Raw genomic sequence first — 20,190 nt, 5'->3', positions numbered from 1 at the left:
GTTTCTGGGCGAGGCTTCCTGTTCCACAATGAGCAGCTCACACCCCAGTGTTTCACCTGCACACCCTGCTCCTGGGACTGCCTTCTCTGAAACTGACCAGCCAGAGCCTTGTGAAAACAGTCTCTCACAGAGCAAGGAGAGTGGTAAGGTGGCACTCACAGCCAGCGGGACCTGTCTCTCCCCTGTGATTAGATCCTGGCTGTTTTAAGCATTTTAAAACCTCAGTTTGTCCATCTGTAAAATGGAAGGCAGTAACACTCAACTCCCTCCCAGCCCTGTAATGAGGACTAAATGAAATTAGCCATGTACCTTAGGACCAGAACTTACTTAGTGGATATGCAAAAATATTAGTCATCTGCCTTGCATTTTCTAACTGTTTCCTAAGTATTCATTTGATCTCGTCAACATAACGGTAAGCTTACTGAGGGCAGGGGCTTTGTCTGCTTTATTTATATCAGCTATGATTTCTAACATATGCCTAGCCCCTTGATAGATTCTCAATAAATATAACACCCCCTGCTTCTTGATTAAGGTTTCCAGACCTGGGGGTAGCTTAGAAGTCTCCTGTCATAAATATTGATGAGCAAGGGTTTATATACCCTTGTGGAGTCTTAGGTTCCATAAATGTGAAGTGGGGGAAAAACAGGATTCCTACATATGGAAGTGACCAAAGAATTTAGTCTGGACTAAGTCAGTGGTTCTCAACGGGGGCAATTTGACAAAGGGTGGGGGAGTAGAACTGTCACTCGGCATCTGGTGGTTAGAAGTCACAGTAATCAGCACTGCTGAGTAGCCTACAGTGCACAGGCCAGCCCACACAACAGACAATTACCCAGCTGACTGTGGACAGTGCTGAGTATGAGGAAGCCTGGTGTACAGGGTGAATTTATCCTAGAGTCTCACCCTCCTAACTTATTTTCAGGGTGATCTTGGGGCTTAACCTTCTGGAGTTCACCTATAAAATGGATTAGTAAGACTTAATCTGTGAATAGAGGTAATCAGACACAAGGCATAATGAGACGGTGGCAGAGAGTAGGTGATATTTTGGGGGGACATTATTTTTATGACAATACTATGCAGATGTTGCTGGTTCTCATGACTAGTGGCCTCAATATCCAGGTGTTCCTGCTGTGGCTGTGCTGGGGCTGAAGGGCCTCACTGCCCAGCCTCCTCGGACACTGGATGCTCATACTGCACGCTGTTGCCCAGGGTCCCTGTTTTATCTTCCTCCATCCTTCCTGCTGTTGAGACCGTCTGTCCCACCTGTACCACAGAGAAGGTGATCTGCTCTGGCACTGAAGTTCTCAGAAGGCCTGAGACTTGGTTTCTTTCCTGACAATGCCCCTTGCTGATCTGGGCGTCCAGGGCCCAGGCATGCTCCGGGCGAGTGGAAATCGGACTCCTCATTCCCTCTCTGCCTTCTACAGTTCAGGCTGTACATGTTCAGTAGATTTTAATGCTCTGAGTGCCACCAGAGAAGTAAAGACCTCATGTTCTTTCTAACTCTGTTCTGAGACATCTTTGCCTCTGAAGCTTTATATTTGGAGTCTAAAGGACACCAGAACTGAAGCTACTACCTCCTGGTGCTGATTTTTAAAAGGAAAGGTCATTAAGAGTTATGACTTCACCAGATGATCCATAAAGGTTGCAAAAGATGTGCTTAGACCAGAGAGGAATCCTGTACTCTGCTGGACAGGAAAAAAATGTTGCTGAAATTCTTGCCTGGAAACAGAATCAAAAAAGACATCTACTGGCCTGATACGGCTCCAGACACGTTCAGGCGCAAATATAACCTTTACTAGGCAGCAGCCATGTGAGTTTGGGCAAATTCCCCAATCTGTCTTCACTCTCCTTATCTTTAAAAAGGGGGCATTCTCACAGAATACCGTGGCCACTGACTGCTGCACTGAGCAGCTGATGCCCAGTGCCTAAAGCATGGTAAATACTCCATCAATAACACCATCGATACCAGCGCCACGTCTACTGTGAGCAGGATACAAAATACATTCTGGTTCTATTTTGAGGGGACAGCTCTTGGGAACCCACCCTTATGCATAAATCCCCAAAGCAACAGCAGTGGATGAGGAGGAAGACACAGATACTCAAATGCAGCATCCCCTTCCTTGATGTGTGGGTGATCATCAGGTCAAAGGATGAACTGCCCACTCCAGGTCAGTCTGTGTGAGCACCTCTGTCTTCAACCTTTTCTTGGAACACCGATTTGAAAAGCTCACATTTGTCATCAGTATAGTTGGTACCCAGTGAATGTCTAAGGAATTGAATTCTAAAAGTACCCAGTAAGGTTTGAACAATGAATGGCTGAGAAAAAAAAAAAAAAATGCGAATTAGCCTCTCCTGGGCTTTGAGTTTTCCCATTTAGGAACTGCTTCCTTGTCAGAATTTAGCAAATCAATCAGTTCATTTGTCTCTGCATTATTAAAATAAATGAATGCAAATTACTTTTCATTTACTTAAGCTTCCCAAAGGATGCATATGTGGAATCAAGAAAATCCTGAGACAATTAAAAAAGGCAGGACAGGGCCAATCTATTAGTCCCCTAAAATGCAACAGATACCAGGGGGTGTTTGAAACCATCAACTGCTTTAAAAACACTGCACTTCAAAAGTTTTCAATTCTTGGGTAATAGAGAAAAGGCTCTTTTTACCATTATGTCCTTTGTTTATTTTCTTTCTCCCCTGAGAGCTTCCTCTTCACTTCTCTAAAATGTTTAGCAATGCTCTTCTAAAGCTTGGGGCTGAAAAAACACTTCGTTAAAACAAAATTCAGATGTGTTTGTCTTTGGATAGTCTCTGTGGTTCGGGGTAAATCCATCCTATGGAGACAGTGCTTAAGATTTTGAACGCATCCCCCAGTTCCAAATCCCCAGCCTTGTGAAAGCTCACAGGCAAAGTTTAACCATAGCTTTGCAAAGACTTCATTCGAACCAAAGAGAAAACTGTGACCAAGTCCTCCTGACGAGAATCCCTGAATTCATTACGTCTGCCCCGCCTTCCAAGTGCAGAAAAGTCTTGCAAAGACCAACCCCTGCTTTGCAAAATTAGCCCAGACTGACTGTTACAGCACGTTTCCAAAAGCAAGTTCAAACTTGCCATGCCTCTGAAGAGTCAAGAAAGTGTCGAGCCACAGAATGGGTAGAAAAACTGCTCTTGACCAGAGCTGCACAGGAGGCCCAGCAGAGCGTGATGAGTTTGCACTTGTGGTCTGCAAACCTTACAGCACTGAAGTCGGGGTGACAGAGGGGGGTCATAGTAGTCCTGGAGGACTTCTAGAATATATTATTATTATGTTGTGGTTAATTCATTTACCTGTCCTTCTTCCCAACATCCCAATAAATTCCCCAAGGGGCGAACATTTGTGAGTCTCCAGTGACAAGGATGGTGCCTGGCATAAGGTGAGCACTCAGGAAACATCAGCTGATTTATTGTTAAGACTATTCTGGAGGCATTTCTGGCTATGATTAGAAAGTCAAAGAAAACCCCTATAAATCTTACAAATTTGGGGATATCCAAATCTAATATTTATTTTTTTTTAAATGTTTCATGCTCATTTTGAAAAGTTTGGAAAGCCCAGGCAAGTTAAACACTGATATTTTGCAAAAGTCCTTCCAGACTTTTTGTACATTTTTCAAAAAATATAGATGGGATCACACTGCATTTACTGTTTTGCACTTGTTTTTCCTACCTACCCCATAAACATTTTTCTATATTATTCAATAACAAGGATTGTTAAGGGCTGGCAGTGGTGTGTTGAGGCTCAATTGCGCTGGCTTTGAGAGTGCATCTCTCCCAACTCTCCAGTTAGTCATACAATATTGACAGCTTGAAATCAATCATGGGGCGCATATCTACACCACGGAAATTGACAAATGTTAGAAAGCAGGGGATTCTTTTCCTTCCCTTGGAGAGTCCGTCTTTAAGCATTTACAGGCACTCCTCCAAATATACAATATTCATTTTTTTAGCCATCATAATTTGTTTAACCAAGACTTTGCCATTGGATATTGAATTTGTTGCTAAATCAAAGCATTTTGCTGAATGCAGAAGTTAGGCATGTAGCTGTGATCATTTCCTTAGGAAATATTCTTTGGAATGGAATTAGGGGATTGGACTCTGTGAGGGTATGTGAGGCTCTTGATACCTGTGGCCAAATTGCCCTAGGGAGTAGCTGCTCTAATTGCATTCCCAGGAACAGATGAGGCCGCCGAGGGTCCCCTTGAGGTCAGTGGGAGGTAGGAGGGCCGTCCCTGGGAAAGGGGAGGCTCCCAGGACATACCTGTGGGCATTTGGCAGCACTGTAGCAGTCTCCGGCTGTGGCGAAAGGGACAGGATGTCCTTCGCTTGTCCTTGCAAACTGTAAGTCCGTGGCTATGGGGTGGAGAAAGGGTTAAAGGAAGAGGACAGGAGGAGTGGGAGAAAGAGGCAGGGAAGGGACAGGATATTAACAAGGAGACACAGAAGGGAACAAAAATAGTAAGATGGGACAGGAGAGAAAGAAATAATTTGAAGTATTAGTGAGCAACTGGATCCAGATGTGCTCTTGCGTTTTCCTCATGGCATCTGTGGTTCGGAGACCTTTGTTTCCTGGGTTTTATCAGCACTGACTGCCTGTCTCCTCACAGTATGGCAGTGTAGAGGGGGTTTCAGATGACTTTGGAATCAATTCCTACATAAATACCTATGCCAATCAGCTCTCTTAGACATAGTGTCATTGGCTGGCTGGGAACCTCCTGCAACACTGCATGGCAGGCTTAGGGCCAGAAGGACACAAGCCAGAAAAGCATTTCCAGTGATTTCAGAATCACTCTGAGGTTTCATCTGTCCTCCTGTGGCCTAGGCACTATTATTGCCAAAACGTGGAGCAATTAGAACCCACATCTTGAAATTATTAATGGCAGTTTCTATTTTTTTTAAACCAATAAAAACAATGTTGACCAAGAGCTCATGTTTTTAACCCCTACTGAAGACCCTGAGATCAGCTCTGCAAATGGATAAGGAGGAGTGAAACAGAGAATTCTGCAAAAGTCCTCAGCTGGGGGGACCAGAGGCCAGAGGTGGTTTTCATCTCCTTGCCTTGTGTTTTGGGAATGGCCAGAGGCCTCAATCTTTCTGTAGTTAACCACACTTTGGTGAGAGAGAAATCTGAGTTCTCCCTTCTGCCTCAGCATGCAGAACCCCTGGATCTCAGCCGGGGTGTTTTCCTAAGGGGAGAAACTGCAGACCCTTTGCCTTTAGCCCTCATCAGTCTAGCTAAAGGAAATTAACAATATCTTGGTACAAATCAAGTTCAAGATGAAAGCAAAGCAATACCATGGGCATAATATTAATGAAGAAAAATTAATTATTCATTATTTCTTTTTCCTCTATTCAAAGGAACATGCTTAGATATTTTAGTTGTCCTTAACCACTGCTATGATTAATGTCCCTAATGCAGATGCAGGGTGGGCCAGGGCATGAAATCAGCCCCTATGTGGGATAGTTTAGAAAGGTAATTCTGTGCTCCATTTTTCTTGTGCAAATTCACAATTGGATAACATGAGTTTTTATGCCCATGTGAGCATGTACCCTGTGCTGGGGAAAGCCAGGTACAGGGTAAACATTGCTGTATGACTCTCTTAGCTTAAACACTTCTGCTAACAGCTCGGCCTTCCCCACTGATCCCAATGCCTGGATAACACTTACTTGACCTTAAGGTTTCCATTTTGATGTCATATTTTCTGAGATGCTTCCCTGACTGCTCTCACTATAATAATGTCACTTTAATATGCTTTCATCAACTTCATTCATTCATTGATTCGTTTATTCATTCATCACAAATCTGATTTGTGCCAGCTAGCCACTTTGCAGGCACTGGGAATGCCGCAGTGAACAAAAGGGACAAAACACTGCCTGCAGGATGGTCATTACTGCACTGTAAGCTCCTGTCTTAACCCCCTTTGAATCCTCAGCACCCTCTCACCAGCCATGGCGCAGGGCACGCCCACTGACTGAATGGAGAGAAGCACGAACACATTCCCACGTGAGACCTCGCAGAACTTACTTATTATCTGCATGGTGGTCAGGTCTATTCTGATTTTCTGGAAACTGGAAAACCCAGCTGCTGTGTAATCCTTCCGACACTGGCAGTCATCACGTCGGCTCCCATTGTAGGGACATTCTGTGGGGTTGTGCAACCTAATTTACACAGAGAATGTTCTGGTAAGAATGGGAAAGTATTTCCAGGTGTCTGGGCTCTTATGAAACTGGCTCTCCTACCTGTACCCGTAAACTTCGGAGAAATTCTCAGAGTCTCCATGAACCAGTGTCACGTACTCTTTGGGGCGGTCGGAATGCATCCCCGCACAGAATATCTGTAAGACCAGAAATAACCTGTGAAGGGCCGCTCAGAACTGAGACAGTAAGAGCAATGATCCCTCACTCTAGAAACTTTCTTGACATGATAACCAACATCCAGCATTCACCTTTAGAAGCTTTCCTCTGATGACCAAGAAATATTCTCCATCTTCACTGGTACTTTTGAGTCTTTTTACTTCCTTGCAGTTCTGGGGTAACTCACCTGAAAAACACAAATTGCAAAAATGGGGCATGATGTTTTAAGATGTGTGATGTTTGCTAACAGAATGAATCGCATTATTCAGGCTAAAAGTTTTTAGCAAAGGGGATGATTGCTTTAAAAAAAAATTCTGTATTTCTAAGAAGGGTGAGCAAACAAATCAACAAAGAAAACCTTTTCTTCATGCAAAAAAGGATGGCTACATTTGGGCAACTTACAGTTATAAATATTATGGCAGGTTTTTCGTTCTTCTGGCTTCAGATCAGTGGGACATAAGTGGCTGGGTTGGTCCTCATTGGTTAGACACTGCACAGATCTCTGTATCACTCCAACACCACAAGATACCGAGCACTGTAAGGCAAACCAGGGTCAGCACTGGGGCTGTCCAGCACTGGAGGCTTGGGCTCCCGGCATTGTGGCGCTCAGAGCCCTGATGTCATGTACATGGCATCATTTCAGATACTGTATTGCTGAAAACAAATAGCTGATGTTTACTGAGCGCTTACTATAGACTAGTCTCTGTGCCAAGCTTTATATATTCATGTTTATACATACATATGTGGACGTGCCAAAAAAGGTATACACGTTTTAAGAAAGGGAAAAACTGTGTTAAATTTGTAACACTCAAGTCACGTTTGGCTCCTGCAATTCCAAGATGTGCTCAATGGGACCTGTATTCAATCTTTTGCTTTCGGTATATAGTGAACATTACAATTTAATACAGCTTTTTCCTTTCTTACAATACGTATACTATTTTGGCACCCTCTGCAGATAAAAACATATGTAAGTATAAAACATTTATACTGTTGCATACAATTATATGTAATTTATATATATACACACGTATACACAGATACATTTTTTATTTAAGCCTCACAATAACTTTATGTGATAGTACTACCATTACCCTATTTTACTGGTGGGAGATGGGGGGTTAAATATTAAGGAATTTGTTTAAGGTCATGGTGGAGCCCCGATTCAAACCCTAACCACTTTCAATTTGTCATTTGCCTGATCACTTTTCAAGAGTGAGACCCTTGCAGTCCAGAGCCAGGGGCCTGTGACAGTTTTCCAGGGCAGTCCCTAAGTACAGTATTCTGGCTTATCGAACCCTCAATGCACTCAAGCAGTTGAAGGACTGGAACACAAAGACTTCCTGACGACGTAAGTGGCAACAACAACTACTTCTGTTAACTCTTACAAAGTCGCAGATTTGAAGTGCTTTAAAAAAATTGTGGTGAAAAATATATACCCTTAAATTTACCAAATAATGTAAGTTCTTTTCATATACAGATTGAGTATCCCTTGTCTGAAATGCTTGGGACCAGAAATGTTTCCCATTTTAGATTTTTTCATGTTTTTGGAATATGTGCATTATTACCAATTGAGCAACCCTTATCTGAAAATCCAAAATTAGGAATGTTCCAAGAAGCATTTCATTTGAGCGTCATGTCAGTACTCAAGAAGTTTAGGATTTTGGAGCATTTTGGATTTCACAGTTTGGGATTGGCAATGCTCAACCTATTATAAACTCATTTCACCATTTCATCATCATCACAACTGCCCATTTTGCACGAGGAAACGGAGACACAAAAGTTTAGCAACTTGCCCAGTCATTCACCCAAGGTACCAGAACAAGGATTAAGATCCAGGCTGCCTGACTGCAGAACCCAGGCTTGAAGCACCAAGCCACACTGCCAGACAGGAAGAAGTCCCCTCCCTCCCTGTCCGCCCACTGCACATCCTAAGCTGTTTCCCAGTAGGACCTCTCCTGGAGCACAGTGACTCCGGGGAGTGGGGCAGGCAGGGGGTGTTTAAGGCAGGGTTTGAGAGCAAACATTTTTGAATTTGAGAGCTCAGTCATCTACTTACGCTCCCCCAGTTGCCCACTCTCCAGGTGGCCGAGACGGGGCACCCCCTCAGGAAGCAGGGCTGGACACTGGGGGGCTGGGTGCCCGGGCAGTTGACGGTGGTTTGGTAGCTGTACTCATAATTCTCCTTCCCGGTGTAAACTTCGCTGCACGAGACCAGCCTTTGTTTGTAGCCCTTTCCACAGGTCACTGAGCACTGTGAGGACAGGGGTTGAGAGGAGAGGTTGGAGCAGCTCCTGGGGACAGCCCACAATAGGCCCCTGACCTCCACAGCGAGCTCTGACCCCGTGACAATGCTGCAGAAAGCTCTCACTTCATTAGCTTATTTATTCATTTCAAGCTGCAGGCCCTGAGCACACAGGGGACAGGCAACCCTACGGGCGCCTCCCGGATCTGGCCTTTCCTCTGCACTGGGGGTGCCTTAAGCCCCTTCTCTAGGCTTCCAGCGGAGAAACGGGGGAGGCGCTCCAGCCCTCATTCATTCCATTTGCATCTTCAGCCCAACTGCACTGGCTGGCAAATCGCCCTTTTTCAAACCTACAAGGAACTCCAAATCGGGAGTGGGGAAAAGGAGCCAGCAGTCACCCCCCGAGCTGGCATTTCGACTGTGAAATCCAAGCATTGAGCCCAAAGGGGCGTCTGGGATCGGTTTCCTTCTCTACTTGATGCTGTTTGCTTTCCCATCTGCCCTCCACTTAATTTCCTTCTCTCTTCTCTTTCCCGGGATATAGATCTTGCCAGGCATGTCACTTTCTGCTTTCCTATCACTCTTGCTATCTAAATCATGCAGTTGCTTTAACTCTTTTATCATAAACACACAGCATTCAAAAATATTCAGCCAATACAGGCAGGGAGAAGGAATAATCTCCCTAGTGTCCCCTCTTCTGGGATGGGACATTAATCAGTTATTTATAAAGTTTTAAGTGTTTTAAAGTTTTGCTAAGTGTTTTATATCAGATACCGTTTAAAAAACAGAACTGAGTCACAATTAATTTCATTTTGATGAAATTTATAGGCACTTCCCGAGCCTCCCCTGCCGGGGAATCTGGATGGGTTGAACCTATGCCTCAAACCCAATGTCAAGGACTACTGTGAACACTCAGATAACATCATGGAATCCTTTGTTAAAGGTGCTATTTAAAATGAGGGTAGAGAATTAGCATTCTTCAGACCTAAGGTTCTCAGGGGAGGGGCAGATGAAACCCAGGAAACAATATGGCCCATGTGCTATGTCATGCTTTTCTTGGGGTGAGGAATGAAAACTTCATCAATTATCAAGGACAATTAAAAGCCACAGTGTCACCTGGGTACAGTGGCTCACGCCTGTAATCCTAGTACTTTGCGAGGCCAAGGTGGTAGGATAGTTGAGGCTAGGAGTTCAAGACTAGCCTGGGCAACACAGTAAGACCTCATCTCAAATAAATAAATAGGAAAAATTAGCAGGGCATGGAAGTGTGTGCCTGTAGTCCCAGCTACTTAGGAGGCTGCGGCAGAAGGATCACTTGTGCTCAGGAGTTCAAGGCTGCAACTGATCACGATCATGCAACTGCACTCCAGCCTGGATGACAGAGTGAGAGAGCCTGTCTTCAAGAAATAATAATGAGAAGAATGCGACAGTGCCTGCTTTGCTCTAATATCTCCCTTACTTGAAGCCATATGGCTTTTTCCTTTCTCTTTTTTCTATTTCTTTTTTGGGTAAAGTCTCTCCTTGAAGAAATCCTAAAGTCAGGAGAGGACGAGTCCAGCCAGAGGCATTTAGAGCATCCTCGGGCCTTCCCTTCCAGTTGACTGGAGACCTGGAAATGCTCTGCACACATTTCTTCCTTCTTTGGATGCCTGCCGTTCAAATGCCCAAAGGCCCAACTGACACCAGGCTAGGGGAGTATAAGGCTGGCCCGGGGTGTTTCATGCATGGACGATGGCAAACAAATGCTGTCTGTCTTACCTGTGGGTATCTAACCCGGCTCCTTCATGTGCTGACCTCGGCCCATACTAACTGAAACAAAGCTACGCGTTTGAGAAGTCACGTTAAGATGATTCTTAACCCTTACAACTCAGGAGCAAAAGCAGCCCACTGGCCATTTACAGGCCCAGTGGGAGGAAAGCATATGCTAAAGAAACTGAGCTCCAAATATGCTCAGGCTTTGGGTACAGGCTCCACATCTCTGAAAAGCTGGGAAGGACAGGTGCGCTCAGCTGGCTGAAATGCTGGGAAAATGTTGACTGTGGTTTCCTCAAACCATTTCAGAGCAGAGTTTGGAAGTGTAAGGGGCTCCTCTCAGGGGAGGGAAGCTCTTCTAAGATTTTACATGCCTTCCTGTCTGTGCCTGGCTCCTCATAAGCACATTGTACTTTTCTAATCTGAAAATAACAGTGAAGCAAAATGAAAACCATAAAAATGTGGAGCCCTTGTATTACGGATACACTTCAGGCCTTAGTAGGGAAACCCATGCATCCATCGGGGGTGATGAGGCGTCCTCACTGATAAATGGGTCACTACGAAAGTTTTGAGACTGACTGTGTCATGGTCCATTGTTTCACTTCTAAGAAACACAGTCGACAGCACTGTTTCTGATTCACCTGTGCAGGTTTCAACTTGCTCGGCTTTTTGGTGTTGCTGGGAGGGCTTCATTTGTTTCCATCTGCACAAATTTTACATTTCTTGAGTTTTGCGTATCTCAAAACTTGCATAATAACCTACGCACTAATAGCGGCCCCGTTTTCTAGTTGTAACAATCAAAAATGTTTCCTCAGAGGATAAAAATCACTGAAGTAGAGTGAAGGATGGGGAGGCATAGTTAGAAAAGACTTTAGGACCAGCGTTAGTGCAGAAATAATTCAACACCCAATACACATGTTATCTAAATGGGAATATTCATCCCATTTAAACAGAGGCCCTCAAACTTTTGAAACGGGGCCAGTTCACTGTCCCTCAGACCATTGGAGGGCCGGACTACAGTTTAAAAAAAAAACTATGAACAAATTCCTATGCACACTGCACATATCTTGTTTTGAAGTAAAAAAACAAAACGGGAACAAATACAATCACACCGCCTCATGTGGCCCACGGGCCATAGTTTGAGGACCCCTGCATTAGAAGGTGAACCTGCTGCCCAGTAGAACTTTGAAGAGACCTTAGTGGTAACAAACACGTTGCCTAAAAATCTTTAGCACCTTTGCTGTGAGCTGGATGCTTCCCTTTCAAATCTCTAAGTTCTTTTCAACAAATGACAAGTTGTTTTTGATGTTATAGATCTTTCAGGATAGTTTGAAAATAATATAATCATGCTGTTGGCTGGGTGTGGTAGCTCATGCCTGTAATCCCAACACGTTAGAAGTCTGAGGCAGGAAGAAAGATGGAGGCCAGGAGTTTAGGACCAGTCTGGGCAACATAGCAAGACTCTGTCTTTACAAAAAATTAAAAAATTAGCTAGACATTGTGGTAGGCATCTATAGTCCCAGCTACTTGGAAGGCTGAGGAAGGAGGATCATTTGAGCCCAGGACTTTGAGGCTCCGGTAAGCTATGATTGTGACACTGCACCCTGCTGTGGCATAATAATTTATAATTTGTTAATTATTAATAAAAGTGTCTGTGTCTAGGTAGGCACTGTATACAGGAGGATATATAAAAACATAGACACTTGAGATTCTTTGCATATGACAGAAAACTAGTTTATTCCTTTGGAACAGAGGTTGTTAAATGGGCAACCCACATCTGGCTTATGAAAATGGCTTGCTCTGTATAATATATATTGTTTTTTTTTTGTAGAGACAGAGTCTCACTTTATGGCCCTCAGTAGAGTGCCGTGGCCTCACACAGCTCACAGCAACCTCCAACTCCTGGGCTTAAGCGATTCTCTTGCCTCAGCCTCCCGAGTAGCTGGGACTACAGGTGCCCACCACAACGCCCGGCTATTTTTTGGTTGCAGTTTGGCCGGGGCCGGGCTTGAACCCGCCACCCTCGGTATATGGGGCTGGCGCCTTACCGACTGAGCCACAGGCGCCACCCTACTCTGTATAATATTTTAAATAAAAGATTTTAGCTCTAAAAGCCTGAGGAGATCTCATATAGAAGTCCAGACTTTTATCCTCTCTTGAAAAATAAGATTTGGTAACCCTGGACTCATATTTCCGCATGGCCTCAGCTGGAGTAGAAGAAAGCCTGCTCTCTTTACACAGCATGTAAAGAGCTATTTTGCCACAGTCCCCACCTCTCCCTATTGTCTCTTTGGCCCTACAATATTTTCTTATACTTACCCTTCTTTAGGCATCTAAAGGTATTCCATGAATTTGCAGCTGCTGCAACATTTCCTTTCTTATATGAATAGGACATCAAGGTGGATCACAGGATGTAGAGTTGATAATAGAATGTAGAGCTTAAAAACCATCTCATACACCTCCCCCCACTTTGTACATGTAAGACTCTGGCCCAGGAAGGCTGAGGGACTCATCCTAGACCAGTTCACAGTGGCAGAACTGGCAGGTGGGCCCCTGTCTCCCATATTCCTGCCCTCATCTCTTTGCCACTCTCAGGCCATGGCTGAGCTGAAGGGAGTTACGGATTCCCCAGGATGGTACCTCCGACCATTCTCCTGTGATCCAGACATACTCGCAGGGTTGCAAACTACAGGTCTCGAGGTCTGCAGGCCGCCTGCCCATGTCACAGTGCGTGCTGTGCACCTCGCTTTGGTCCGCGTCCACACACACCACCTTGCGGTACCTGGAGCCTTCCCCGCAGGTCCTGGTGCACTGTTAAAGACAAACAATGGACAAGTGATGGATAACTCACTATGCCCTATTACTGTAATTATCGGTTTTCCTGTGGGTATAGGAGTTAAGACTGTGAGACTCCTGACTGTAAAGATTATTGAGAATTCCATATTTTACCCCAGTCACCTAACAACACTGGTCTGGCCTTTAACACGCAGCAGTCTGAAGGAAGGAATGAACATATCAATAAGTGAATCTCAGGTCTGGAAAGGACCTGACAGCCTGGTTTCTTTAAACACTGACTCACTTTAAAACTTATGGCCAAATGGTTACCCAACAGAATCTAAATACCTCTAGCGTCAGGGACATTGTTACCTGTCCAGGTAGACCATGTCATAAGAACACGGAACTAAACAAATCTCTTCGAAGATTCCAGTCCCTTGTCTTAATTTTTTATTCCACAGGAGCCGAGATGACAAGTTTCATCTCTCACGAATAATTCCCATCAGGGGCTTAAACAGAGCTTTCTCATGCCCCCCTCGGGCCTTTTCTTCTCCATGGATCAATCAGCAAATATTCACCAAGTTCCCATCAAGTGTCAGGCCCTGTCGTGGATGCTGAGTGGAGATGAGACCAAACACAACTACCGTGTTCCCTGTTCTCGGAGAGGAGTTTTTATTTTAGGAGCAAAGGTAGACAATAGAGACGGCTAAGTAGTGAGATTTAGTGAGTACTATAATCTGCATTTTGCAGATGAAGAGGCAAGGACTTTGATTTCTTTAGGTCACACATCTCTTAGTGAAGCAGACAGGACAGATACATTTATTCCCATAAGAAAGTGGAGTATTTTATTCTAGGACAATCTCTATGCTATCCACAAATTCCTTGTCTTTTTTGCTGTAACCATCAGCAATTCCCCATCTTTAAGGTTTAACCTTAGTGATCAGTGTTGCTAAAGTTCATTCAAAGCCTATTTTATCTAAAGCACATGTGTCATTCAACATTTTAAGACTCTGGACCAGACTAGGACACCCCAGTGAGCTTACCAAAACCTGTGTCCAGGGTGGCTTCAAGTTGGCTATACAGCAGGGACTGAATACCCTGCTGCCCTGGCCCTATGCTGTGATTTTTGGTATGCTGTTGGCACACTATCTTTTAAAATTTATAATTTTAGTTTCTTTAGGGAGAGCCACAGACGAGGCCTGCCCTAACTCTTAGACAGCCTTTTCTCTTATTACCCCCTGTGTTTTTTTATATGTGTGTGATTAAAAAGATAAAATATTTCAGAGTTAATAAAATATTGACTATTTTAACCATTTTAAAATGCAGACTTCAGTGGCACGTAGCACATTGCAAGGCCGTACAAACATTACTCCTATGTAATTCTGGAGCATTTTCATCACCCCAGAAGGAAACTCTGTACCCATTCAGCAGTCTCTCCTCCTGTCTCCTGCAGCTTCTACAACCACCAGTCTGCTTTCTTTGTCTATGGATTGCCTGTTCTGGGTATTTCCTATTATATAGAATCATCCAGTACGTGGGTTTCACCACCTGGCTTCTCTCACGCGGTGTTTTCAAGGTCTTTCAGATTGCAGCACGTGTCGGTACTTCCTTCCTTTTAAGGCTCAATAATATTCCATCATATGAATGTATCACATTTTGTTTATCCATTCATTGGTGATGGACATTCGAGCTGTCTCCCTTGTGGCTACGGTGAATAATGCTGGTATGAGTATTTATATACAAATCCAAACACCTATTTTACTTACATTTTCCACTCTTTTGAGTCTATACCCAGGAGTGCAGTTGCTGGGTCACACAGCCTGCCCCGAGTCCTTTGTGAACCACCCTGCCCCTTTAGGAAGCAGAAAGGTTATGCTGATAAGTCCTGATAGCCTCATCACTTACAAACTTGACTCAGTATTTCTTCAGCATAGGAACAAACCTCAATATCTAGAGCCATTCATGTTGTTTTTTTTTTTTTTAAGAGACAGAGTCTCACTTTGTCACCCTCGGTAGAGTGCCATGGCATCACAGCTTACAGCAACCTTCAGCTCTTGGGCTTAGGCGATTCTCTGCCTTGCCTCAGCCTCCCGAGTTTTTTTTTTTTTTTTTTTGAGCACGGATAGGACTTGAAACCACTGTGAGGTAAGCACAGAGGAACACAATCCCTTTGAGCTAGTGCAGGAGGCTGGCTCAGCCTGGTTCCCTAGTGCAGGCCTAGCTCTGTGGTTTGGGGGTTTTCTGTTTTCCTGGAGCATGCTGTGAACTATTGTGCAGTGATAATGCTTTTGTTTCTTCACTAAAAAAAAGTGAGAGGGCCACTGAATGTTAAAAACAAAACAAAAACATAGCCGGCAATTCCCTTTTGTCTGCTATGAACGTTCATGTATAAATCTGAATACCTGTATGGTTATGTGCAGAAGAAATACTTAACTCCCCACACAAAAAAGTAATTCCTTAGAAAATCAGGACTCAGGTGACTCAGAGATCACAATTATCGAGAAGCCAAACCTGGACTAAACCTCCCAGCATCCCCTCTTGTTTCCACTAATCCACAAGGCTTTAACCTATGTCAATAAGTAACAGTTCTGAGCAGAAATGCAACGACTCCCAAATACTTCATGCTTGTTGAGTCTTTCTCCCTCTGTCTTAATGGTTAACTACCATAAAAACTGTTTTGCTATTGGTGAAAAAGTGAGCTGGGAAAATTTACTCTGAATGTAACTTTGAGAAAAATTAAAAATTAAACTAAGTAAATAAGTGACTTTCCCAGTGCTTTGGAATTAGTCAACAGCAGCTTGGAAAATCACGAGGCAAGGGTTTTCTCCTGGAATCTTAAATCCTAACAAGGGCATGGGGGCTGGGTAATCAGAAAACAAATCCAGCCCACGCCATCAGCTGGCTTCTTTCATCAGCTTTTGGTAATATCACTTCCTGAAACCCTCTATGATTGATGTTCCGAAAAATAGAAAGTTCAACTAGCCTCATTTTAATTTCCCAAGGTTTTCTCAAATTTCATTATGGCTTTTGGAAAAAAAAATCTCTAAGCAAGTGCATAAGTAATACCAACAGCCTCCTTGAATTTCATCATACACTATCATTCAGAAAGAAAATGATCACCTTGCTGGGCTGAGTTGGGGAGTTTGCCCACTGTCCTGCAAGATACCTCTGCCTTTAAATGTACTGAAATTAACCTAGGGAAAATAACTTTCCAAATCTGAGTGTGAAGAAGACCTAAAATAAATGGTTAAGGTATTATTTTATTCAGCCAGGTAGGTTGGCCACTGGGGGATGGCCTAAAAAGGATCATTTAATGCAATGGGTAGATACCGTCTTTTCTTAAAGATTGCAATCACATTGCTTTATGCTTTCGAATACATTTTTTGGTGCAATTCTGTAACCATAGGGGGACAAAAATCACTTGATATTCACTGGCTCTATCTTTTAAGATTGCTGATTTTCTCTTTGGAAGAAAGGATTTGTTGTTTTTAGTGCCAGATTGCCATCATTGGAGAGTGGACGGACAGGCATGTCACAGAACCAAATGGGGAACTCAACAGCACAGAGTTCCTGTGCCCCATTACATTGTCATGTGACAAGAAATAGTAATGACAAATCAATCCACTTATCTCAAGGATCATTTTAAGTCAGGTAGGTAGAATTCAGACATTTTTGCCCCCCAAATGGTATATTTTCAAGGGAAAAATAAGACAGAAAAAGGAGATACTTTGTAACTTTAAAGTCATTCATTCATTCAGCCAGTACTTCCAGTGGACCAGGTTCCGTACTAGGCACTGGGACACCACCCCAATTGCTCCCAGTCACCTTTTCTGCTTGTTATGACACCTAGGGTGGCAGCTACTCCCAGTCTGTGGTCCCAGGTGTTAGGTGAGCTGGCTAACTGGTGAACACTGGGCTTTCACACTAGAGATGCCTTGTGTAGGTAGGTGTGTAAGCAGATGGAGTTTTCACAGCAGAGGTGTCATAAGCCATCAGAAACACAAGAGGAGGGAAGTTCCCACAATGCTGAAACGGGACGTGGCTCAGGTGGTAACAGGTGAGAACGGGAGTGAAGGAGGGTATGAGTTACCTGGGCAAGAAGAAGGGGCCATTCTCAGGCAGGGCCCAGCATGCATGGAGGCTAGAGATGAGAAATGCCACGGGTGGGGAAGTGGAAGAGAGCAATGACCTCAGAATTTTTGGGTTTTCAGAGCAGATGGTTTGAGGTCTGGGTGTTTTTGTTTGTTTTTTACTATTTTAGAGATAGGGGTCTTGCTCTGTTACCCAGGCTGGAGTACAGTGCCTTGATCATAACTCACTGAAACTTCAAATTTCCGGGCTCATGTGACCCCTGCCTCAGCCTCCCAAGTAGTTGGGACTACAGGCCCATGTCACCATGTCCAGCTAATTTGTTTTTTTTTTTTGCAGAAACAGAGTCTTGCTATGTTGCCCAGTCTGGTCTCAAACTCTTGGCCTCAAGTGTCCTCATGCCTCAGCAAAAGGATGCTGGGATGTAGGCACGAGTCACCGTGCCTAGCAGGTTTGAGTTTCTGGAGCATCCCTAATGCCTAGGGCCTGGGACTTCACAAGGGATTGATAAATATTGGTTGAATAAATTAATGAGTAAATGAGTGATAAAGAGCTAATATCCATTGTAAACTTCATGAAAATCTTCTTAATTGACAGACACTTTTCTAACTTGGGAATCATTCTACAGCTAATCTCAATAAAGTCCTCAGAATCTAAATATGTGTTAGAAGGGCCCAAGTCCCTGAACTGGGCCAAAGAGCACTGGGGTGGGCAGTTCTGCAAAGGCCAGACATATCTGAGCACAGCTTGTCCATGGCATTGTGACAAGAAAATAAAACAGCTGTCCTTGTAGGAAAAAACAGAGTCTGCCTGAAAGTTCTAAAAGTCATTTTAGAATGTCCTTATTCTAAAGAGTTAAAGAAGAAAGGCCATCAAGTAGCAGGCATTACGCTATCCTCTCCCTCCTCCCTCCCTCTTTCCCTCTCTCCTTTCCTTCTTCTTATCCCTCCCTCCTTTCCTGGTACCCATCAATCCTTTTGTTCCTTCTTTTCTTCATAGATTCATTTATTCAAACAGTGTTTTCAATGCTGTACTATATTAATGCAGGGGGAAACTCTGTTGAATGAGTTTCCTGACCTTACATAGCTGAAAACATAAACAAGGAAAACAGTAATAATTCAGGATGCTAACTGCTGGAGGGGAGTCATTTCAGGGCAATGTAGCCTTTGATAAATTAACCTACCTAAGTGCAAGTTTCCTCGTATAAAATGGGCCTAAAAATACAATTACTACATTAGAACATTATGGAAAGGGTTAAATGAGATACTTTATGTAAAAATACTCAACATAGTTCCTGGTTCATAGCTTAGTAAACAATAAACTCTATTATTTTTATTGTCATCAGTATTAGGGCTCTTGTACTATACAACTCTAGGGGATACTATTTGTTCCCGTTGTACCCTATATGAATGGGACCTCCTGGAGTTATGCAGGGTGCAACCGTGTGCCTATACAAAATGTCCCTGATGATCATACCATGGTGAATGTGCAGAACTAGTTCTTCTCAAGGCACATGCCTGAATTATTTCTCAAAAAGGACGGTGCCCTATGCCATGGGCCTAGTATGAAATGTATTTCACCAATGAACCAGTAGATTTTGATAGTCCACCAAGAGAAAACAAAAGGGAAAATGCACACTCAAAAGGCAAACAAGGGAATAGATTCATAAATTGTGGTATATGTACACAATGGAATATTAAGCGGCCTTAAAGAAAGATGGAGACTTTACCTCTTTTATGTTTACATGGATGGAGCTGGAACATATTCTTCTTCTCAAAGTATCTCAAGAATAGAAGAAAAAGTATCCAGTGTACTCAGCCCTACTATGTAACCAATTTATAGCTTTCATATGAAAGCTACAACCCAACTATAGCCCAAGAAGAGGGGGTGGGAAGAGAGGGAAGGAAGGGGGGGGAGGGAGGGTAATTGATGTGAACACACCCACGGTGCATTTTACAAGGGTACATGTTAAATTTACTAAGTGTAGAGTATAAATGTCTTAACACAATAACTAAGAAAATGCGGTGAAGGCTATGTTAACCAGTTTGATGAAAATATTTCAAATGGTATATAAAACCAGCACATTGTATCCCATGATTGCATTAATGTACACAGCTATGATTTAATTAAAAAAAAAAAAAAGGCAAACAAGGGTTCTGAAGTGCTTGCCAATGACCACTAAGACAGAAGGGAACTTCCTGTGATGGGGGGCTCTAGCACATCTCATTCAGTGGGCGAGAAGGCTACATTGTGGTGGGCTTCCTGACCTCAAGTCCAGGAGGAAAGTCCAGACATGTACCTGCACTGAGCAGGAATCAGATAAAGTGGTGACTGAGTGAGTGGGTGTGAGAGGGGTGAGCAAGAGACGAGATAATGGCTGTTATTTAGGAGAACCAAGTGACCAGTCAACTTACTGATGAACAAGGACACTTTTGATCATAAAAATAGGAACAATTAATAATTACACTAGGGCTGTCCCAGGCAAACAGGACAGGGGTCACTCTATTCCTGACATGCTCTATTAAGGTGGCTGCCCAGCTGCAGTCAACATGCACTCTCAGCTTTCTTGCTTACTGTAGGGACAGGCTGGGCAGGCTGCTGGCAGGCCTTGCATATTTGGAGAGCATAAAGGTGTTGGATGGGGCAGCTCCCCACTCCTGCTGCCCTGAGCCTCACTCTTGCCAAGTCAGTGTCACTTGCGGGCCTCCCGTGGGGCTCCATCCACCTTTGCACCCAGGTCTCTCTCCCCGTTCAGACTCTCCACTTGGGCTGCAGGGCGTTGAGAAAGCCTGTATGCTCTCCTGAGAAGCACTACTAGATTCATCCTTCCCCAATGTTCACGAAGTCTTTTCTTTTTCTAAGAATGGTTAACCTCTAGGAAACTAGCCCCAGGTCAGGCCCTCATCTTCTTAAATCTTCTCACCTTATGTGGAGTTTGATAGCAGC

The 20,190-nt window shown here is 43.8% G+C and overlaps 1 protein-coding gene across 2 annotated transcripts in view; it reads right to left on the bottom strand.

Annotated features, from left to right (window-relative positions):
- The window catches only part of ADAMTS9 (ADAM metallopeptidase with thrombospondin type 1 motif 9), a 179,949-nt gene that overhangs the window by 17,542 nt on the left and 142,217 nt on the right, over positions 1 to 20,190 (bottom strand). For both annotated transcript variants that reach the window (XM_053599270.1, XM_053599271.1), the window contains exons 31-37: positions 13,021 to 13,191; positions 8,443 to 8,637; positions 6,789 to 6,921; positions 6,479 to 6,573; positions 6,273 to 6,367; positions 6,058 to 6,191; positions 4,294 to 4,385 (exon numbers count right to left, since the gene is read on the bottom strand). In XM_053599270.1, the coding sequence (XP_053455245.1) occupies positions 4,294 to 4,385; positions 6,058 to 6,191; positions 6,273 to 6,367; positions 6,479 to 6,573; positions 6,789 to 6,921; positions 8,443 to 8,637; positions 13,021 to 13,191 (915 nt within the window). The remainder of the gene's footprint in view (positions 1 to 4,293; positions 4,386 to 6,057; positions 6,192 to 6,272; positions 6,368 to 6,478; positions 6,574 to 6,788; positions 6,922 to 8,442; positions 8,638 to 13,020; positions 13,192 to 20,190) is intronic.

Source organism: Nycticebus coucang, chromosome 8, assembly GCF_027406575.1.
Source record: "Nycticebus coucang isolate mNycCou1 chromosome 8, mNycCou1.pri, whole genome shotgun sequence".
Taxonomy (NCBI): Eukaryota; Metazoa; Chordata; class Mammalia; order Primates; family Lorisidae; genus Nycticebus; species Nycticebus coucang.
This window is presented reverse-complemented; position numbering and strand designations above follow the sequence as displayed.